The sequence below is a fragment of the Cariama cristata genome, unplaced genomic scaffold (genome assembly GCF_000690535.1).
Source record: "Cariama cristata isolate BGI_N322 unplaced genomic scaffold, ASM69053v1 scaffold39560, whole genome shotgun sequence".
Classification (NCBI taxonomy): Eukaryota; Metazoa; Chordata; class Aves; order Cariamiformes; family Cariamidae; genus Cariama; species Cariama cristata.
The window spans coordinates 264-7287 of record NW_009593815.1 but is presented as its reverse complement, the minus strand read 5'-3'; the positions used below and the strand labels follow the sequence as shown (position 1 = coordinate 7287).

The 7024-nt window shown below is 40.0% G+C and overlaps 1 protein-coding gene across 1 annotated transcript in view; it reads right to left on the bottom strand.

Annotated features, from left to right (window-relative positions):
* The window catches only part of LOC104157923 (prospero homeobox protein 1-like), a 29144-nt gene extending 28205 nt beyond the window's left edge, over positions 1-939 (bottom strand). Inside the window, exon 1 of the mRNA XM_009695473.1 lies at positions 838-939. Coding sequence (XP_009693775.1) covers positions 838-900 — 63 coding nt within the window. The 5' untranslated portion in view covers positions 901-939. The remainder of the gene's footprint in view (positions 1-837) is intronic.
* Positions 940-7024: the final 6085 nt, after the last annotated feature.

Below are 7024 nucleotides of genomic sequence, written 5' to 3'. Positions count from 1 at the left end.
TCGGGAGAATGTAACAAACTAATTTAAGCTAATGTAATGTTTATAAAGTTACTTAGATAATGACACCATGTATGCCATTATAATCATTAAAACCCAATCTATGTTTTTTTTAAAAAAAAACTTAGATGATTAACACAAAATCAAGTTGATGTAAAGGAACAATTACTTTTAGAAAAAAAATCAGGAGGTCCTAATATTCTGTAGAATGAGGGAGGATGCAGCTGTATGTCGACAGCTTTCATATCCTCATTTGAATAATGTGGCCTGAATCTGTCACTTTATTCATCCTCCTTATGCTCAGTGTACTCTGCATCAACAACAAATTAAGTTGTAAATAAGAGACAATCATCACTTTTGTTTTTAAGCAGCTTCTGCATGGAGAATTTCAATGTACTGTTTCTTTTTGACAGAAAGAAAGGGATTCTACACTCTGCTTATGTAAGCACAAATACAAGGAAACCAACCGAAATGAAACAATAAGGGAACACTTGAGAACTGCTCCAAAATGTTCTTGGAAGTACATTTCTACCACCACAGAAATCTCCTTTTTAAATAGGATATGTATAATGAAAACTATTTAATTTACTGTAATAATTATTCTTACTTTGCTCTAAAATTCCAATGATTTTTTATTCTTAATTTAAAAACATCCGCCTTCCTCATCTAGGCACAACAGGGTACACCTTAACATGAAGAACAAGTGAATAAAGTCAGCTGTAACCTTTGTGCACTCAGAAATATTATTAATCTCTAATATGATAACATGATACCATTTCATGAGCAAATATAGCATGCAGTAAGGAGAGAGCGGGGCGGGGGAGAGAAAGATTTTCTTACCTTTACATCTGAGAAGTAGGTTTTCAGCATATTGGAACTTGGGTACCGGGTGTAAAAGAACATGAGCTTGGCCTTTTTCAAGTGATTCGGTGACAAGCCTTCCTGCATGTAGGATTGAATTAGTGAAGGAAAATGCTTTTCTTGAGAAAGCTGTTTCTGAACGTACAGAGCTAGCAAAGTGCCCCCTTAAATACTCTACAGTTCCGCAGACTACAGGAGAAAATATTAACATCTAAATTGCTGTGCTGTAATTTTCTGTAAAATAGCTAAACGAGGGATGTGAGGCCATGTAAGTTAATCCCTGTATTTCCTATCGGTTTTGGTGCTGGGTCTCAGGAATCTTGCAAGTTTACGGCTTGTGTACCATATGTATGTTCACTTGTTGCTAAGGAAACAAATGCACGGAGCATGTGCCGCAGAAAACTTATCGGAAGCTTTTTCTCCCTCTCCTTTACAATTCCAGCTAAAGTTTCTTTTTCTCTCAGCATTGTGCCGCTTGCACAAAATAAAACTAATGCATGTAAGACAATCTGAGGCGCTTTATCATTTTAAGCAATGTTTTATACAGGCAATACATTTCACCTGTTTAATTTGTGTTGATAAATTTTAACATCTTGAGTAACTCTCTAATCCTGCTGTTGCTTTGCTCCAGTGGCTGCCTTGCAAATCAAAGCAAAATTTGTAACAGGCAGAGCCCCTCTGCCGCTCAGTCCCCCCCACCACAAACTTGTCACCTCCTGATTTACACAGTTAACTCCTCGGAGAACGAAGCTGTATTTGGGGCTAACCAATCGATAAATGTGGGCTAGCAGATCAATAAATGGCCACTTACCCTATAAGGCGGCCTATTTATCCTGGAAACATCATTACCTTTTAGATCTGTAAACAGAAGCAACTAAAAGAGTTCCCAAGGGAATGTGAAGCTAACCATAACAATCTCGGCTTGCTGATTTTTCTCCCAGCTTCTTGGCTCTCTTTTGTGAACCGCGTGCTAGGACGGCTCTGGTCACATCTGTGCCGCAGGCTGGCCCTGCCATTTCCTCAGCAAATTAATGGCTTTATAATTTATCAGAAATGAAGATGCACGTGGAGAAAATCAATGTGGTCCCCACAAGGTCAATTAAGGGTTCTTCCCAGAAGCTCCTCTAAGGACTGTTTTTCCTAAACACAATTGTTGACAATTTCACTCGGTTCACACCTTACGGTGGGAAGGTCAACCAAGTTGACAGATGCGCTGCAGCCAAGGTGCCTCTTCCACCTTACAGCCGGGCTCACGTCAGCACAGAACATCTCATTCCAGGCCTCGAGACGGGAAACTCGAACTAATTTTTATCAGCAGGCTACTGATGATTAGCTAGGGTTTTTCAGCAGAATTCCTTTTTCTCTAATTCGTGAAATCTACTGAAACCCTCTCCCTTTATTTCAGTTACAAGGTTCATTTTTAGATTGGAAAAATGCAGCGTTTAAAAAAAAAAAAGGCATTGACAATATTAGTTTAAAAACCTCTTATTATCTGGAAGTACATGGAAAACGGCTCAGCTGAACTTGCATTTTGTTTTAGATGCTTAATGATTACAAAGAAGATAATTTATGACTGACATACTTCTTGTGCCAAGAGAAGAGTTGAAAGAACCTCCAGTTACCTCCATTAGACTGATAGAGAAGTCTAAAAGAGCATTACACTCTGCAGTGCCATCTGTCAAAATACGTAAGTGAAATAATAGTAGCAAGCTGTCACCTATTGCTTAGTGATAAGAGTTTTAGATCAAAACTTCTACGGCAGAAATCCATTTTGTTATGCGATCCTTTCAGGAAAGTGGGGGTCCAAAGGGGAACTCCAATAAGGAAGGGAAAAAAAAAAATCCTAAGTCTTCTTAATTTGCAATTCCTCTGATGCTGACAACATGTTAATATTGGGCTTGGCGTATATTCTCTTTCAATGCAAGCTCAAAGATGGACTTAAACTTTCAAAAAAAGCTCTCATATCTGCTGGATTTAAGCATATTAGACAGTTGTCTAAGCATTTGGATTCCTTCTGCATTTAGGATTTTTAAATATTTTCTGCTCTAATGCCAGAGGATATTGATATTGAATGAAACATGTATTAAAAGATGTTCTGAGACACAAATTCCCAGAAATCCATTTTTTATTAAAATTATACTTGTTCTTAAGCACTTGGCAGCCTTAAAGCGATACCAAATAAGCAACAAATCTGTATATCTTGATCCTAAGGTTAACGCTTTACTGTGATAAAAGATATGATCTGTAATAATCTAGCAAAAAATAGTTAATGACAGACTTAAGAGCTAAGAATTAGATAACCCATTGCTATTTCAGAAAAAAACTGAACTGACCAATTGCTTAATTTCCTTTTTAAGTGCTTGGGCTGAAAAGCAACTGTTCTTCCAAGAAAGCACTAGCTGTTTCCAGGATACTTACACACGCACAATGACTCATGATGAAATAGATTCAGTAAACATACAGCTGTACCGAACACGAGCTAAGCCCCATTCAAGGCCAGGAAAGAAAACGAGCACAAATAAATATTAAGGAGGTAAAGGGAGGAGGGGTGCCGAACGGAACGCAAACAAGCTCTGTCCCAGCAGCTCGTGTGGCTTGCCTCAATTCTCTGAGCTATAGCTTTGTGAAGACAGATGACATTCAATTCTATGGGTAATGCAAAATAGACAATAACTGCTGAAACTTGAGCCAGCTGCCAGGTGTAAAAAAAAAAAAAAAAAAAAGGAAAGGAAAAAAAAAGGAGAGAAAGAAAAGATGATAAATCCATAAATTAATGAAAGACATCTGCTCAGGAACATAAAAGATCAGAGGAACAGTGTACTGCAGCTGAACCTAAAGTGGTGTTCAAACAACCTGAGAGTCTCAGCATTGTGCACTTACACAGAACAACGTAGCCTCACCTAACGCAGCAGCAAAAAGGCAAAACGCTAAGAAATGGGAAGTGAAAGACTGGGAACGAACCAGATACACGCTCTTGTGTGTTTTAACTGGAGAAGCAGCAGAGGGGTGGCATTGCACAGCATTTGACTCATTTGCACTTCAATGCTCCCAGGTAACTCCCCTCTTTTGCAAAAATATTTTTCAGTGGAGATGATCTTTCACTCCTGTTGCTCTCAGCCTGAGCCCCCACAAATGCTCTAACAGGCTTTTCTAGCCCACACATGTATTGAGCTGAAGGAAAAGAGGTAAGAATAGGCTGTATCAGGTAAAAAATCTGCACTAGCAAAGCCAAGCTGCTCCTTAAGTTACACCTCGGGTGCTTTTAATCAGCAAAGCTCCAAATAGCTGTATCTCAGAGCATCTTCAAGACCCTCCAAAGAATGGGCTGGCTGGAAAGTATTTATTCATCACCCAGGTTTTATCAACAGCATGGAGTTATCCAGCTTGCTATACAATCTCTTTTTTTTTTTTTTTTTTTAAGTTTAATTAGTTTAATTCTAGTCAGATGTAATAACTCCTCATTTCAAAATGTTGTAATTCACTAATTATAGCTTCCACATATTGGGACTGTGAAACTTATTCCAGTTGGACTGGAATTCTGTTTAAAAATAAAAAAAATTTTAGAAAGTTTCACTAATGTTTTAAAGCCCTCCTGCCAGGGAGAGCATGCTAAACTTCTTCACCTTTACAGATGTCTTAACAGCACACAAACTACTGTTGTGCTTCGATTTTGATCTATGCAAATGTTTTGGGACTGAACAAGGCTATTTTTCTTGAGATGCAAAGCGGATGCATGACAAAGGAAGACCATGCAGAAAAACAATTCGCTGTCTGTTTCTTTCAGAATTTGAATAAAACTTCATATTTGATTAAACAGATTAGTTTGCAAAGATACAGGCTGCATTCATGACCAAGATGGGAATTCATGCTGCAGGTGCATCTTATCTTGTTTAGCAACATACGCAAACATTAACCATTTCCTTCTGTAAGTCAGCAAAGAATGATCAGATACATTTTACAGGCGTTGGTTAAAAAAAAGAACAAAACAAAAAAACAAAAAAAAAAACCCCACAAACACCCAAACCCAGGCTAGTTCGGTGTTTTAGCTTACTACTAAAACCTGAACTTGGCTGTATCTGCTAGTCTTATGTTCTCATCCTGGCTGTATTGTCCAGGAAAACAGATGTTGCTTTCTACAGGTAAGGAAGATCTCCTTCTCTCAAGAAATATATTCCCTACATGTGCACATTCAACCATGTAAAATCAAAGCGCGACATCAGAATCGACCACGAACAAACCAACCTCCGTACTGCACCTTTCCCTGGAAACTGTAAGCTACCTGGACAAACGAGCTGCTGCTAGAAAAAAACATCCATGCCTACAGCTGAGCCATATACCAGGGTACACGTTGTGTAGAAGCGCTATTTAATAAACGTCTATCCTAACAGGTCTGTATCTAAACGCAGATCAAACTGCAGCCTGCAATAGCATCTAGGTGGGAAAGTCGGAGCGCTTTCACAATGGCATGGGAAGAAGTGGGGCAAGGAAGGAGGAAGGCAATCACTCTAGCACTCGGTGTTTCCCTTGGCTAAGCCTCGGTGTGGCGGGGCACTCTTGCACCCCTGTTTTGGCAGAAGCAACAAGCTCCATGAGCAACCACCAGTGAGAATGAGCAGGAGAAAGGGGTAGAAATGGCAGGGGCGAGGGAGAGATGCTCCACGGGTGGGAAGGATCAAGTGCAGCCCGAGAACTACTCCTAGTTCACACGCTTGGCATTTCTCACCTTTGCTCACTCCTCTCCCAGAATAGAACTACTTTTATACAAAAACAATTAGTATGCCACTGTACCTGTTTGGTAGAAATTACTTAATTGCCCTAGTCTGAGTCTTGCCCTCAGCTGCCATTCCTGTTGACCTCAGGCCTGCTTTCTGAACATCGCAGCTTGCATTTCAATATGCAGGAATGATTTTCGGTTTGGAACTCTGAAAGTAACTGGCAGTAACTGCGAGTGATGCCGGATTTAGACCGACTCCTGTTTTGCCACACAATGTGTATGGTGAGGAGATTTCCCTGCTGCCAATGCAACAGAGAGATCCTCCTTCAGGAAAGAGGTCCCTCAAACGTCATGTCCACTACCAGCTGGCTCTCAAAAACACCAACAGCTAAGGAAGGTGCTGTCAAACCCGGAACACTTCGCCCTATGGAAATGGGACTATTCATACAGGTCAGACAGCAGCAATTCTTGACTCAGACTTGACCTAAGTTAGATCAAAGACTGCTGGAGGTGAGCTCTGGACCTGCAGCACCTGCCTTAGTCCCAGCGGTGCCCAACGCCATGGATGGGAAGTCCAGGTAACCAGTGGGTCTCCAGCCCTGCCAGCACCCTCCTGAGGCTTTAACATGTCTACAGAAAATGTAGTTAAATTAATCTAAAACCACCAGAGCTATTAATTGCCTAGAGGATACCCAGTGACGGGGCACAGCCTTGGGCATCTGCCTTCACATGATACCTCCAGAAAGGAGTCAAGTTCCCCAGCATCGCTACCATTACTCAAGGAGGGGCAGAGTTATTCAGTTGCAATTACTTTCATCAACTTGGGAATGAAATTATCTGCATCTAAGGTTCTGTGCTTGTGTTGGGGTCTTGGAGCTGGGAGAAAACATCAATCTACCCTTCATGCAAAATCCTCAATTTTAGCATTGGGCAGACATTGTATTTTATTCACTTTTAATACAACTGCACTTGGAAGAAAAATTTTGACCAAAAAGCACATTAGGGGAAAAGATGGAAGGAGTGGAAGGTGTTATTGCTAAAAAAGGAGAAAAAAAATTTTAGTACTAGTTTCCAGGAAAAAAAAACAAACAAACAAAAAAAGAAAATATCGTTACTATATCTGAATATGCCTAAATAAAGGCAGAGATGGATTTTTTTCCCTAACTAAAGCCTGCTATTGAGCTGAAAAGAGAAATTTTATTATCACCTTTTTTTTCAGTCAGGGGAAGTGTCCTGTAAATTTAATACAGCTGAAGTTTTATTTTTAATTGTTCTCTCTAGCTTTCCAAAATAATTTGCTTTGTGTATGTTAGGACAAAAGATTTCTGTGTATGGCTGAACAGAGGTTAATCATGCATAGCAGGCAGCTGCACAAGGGCTGAGGAACAGACCTCTGGGTGGGGGAAAGAACTTGATGCAGCCTGAATATATCAGTACCTGTGTCTTTTGTGC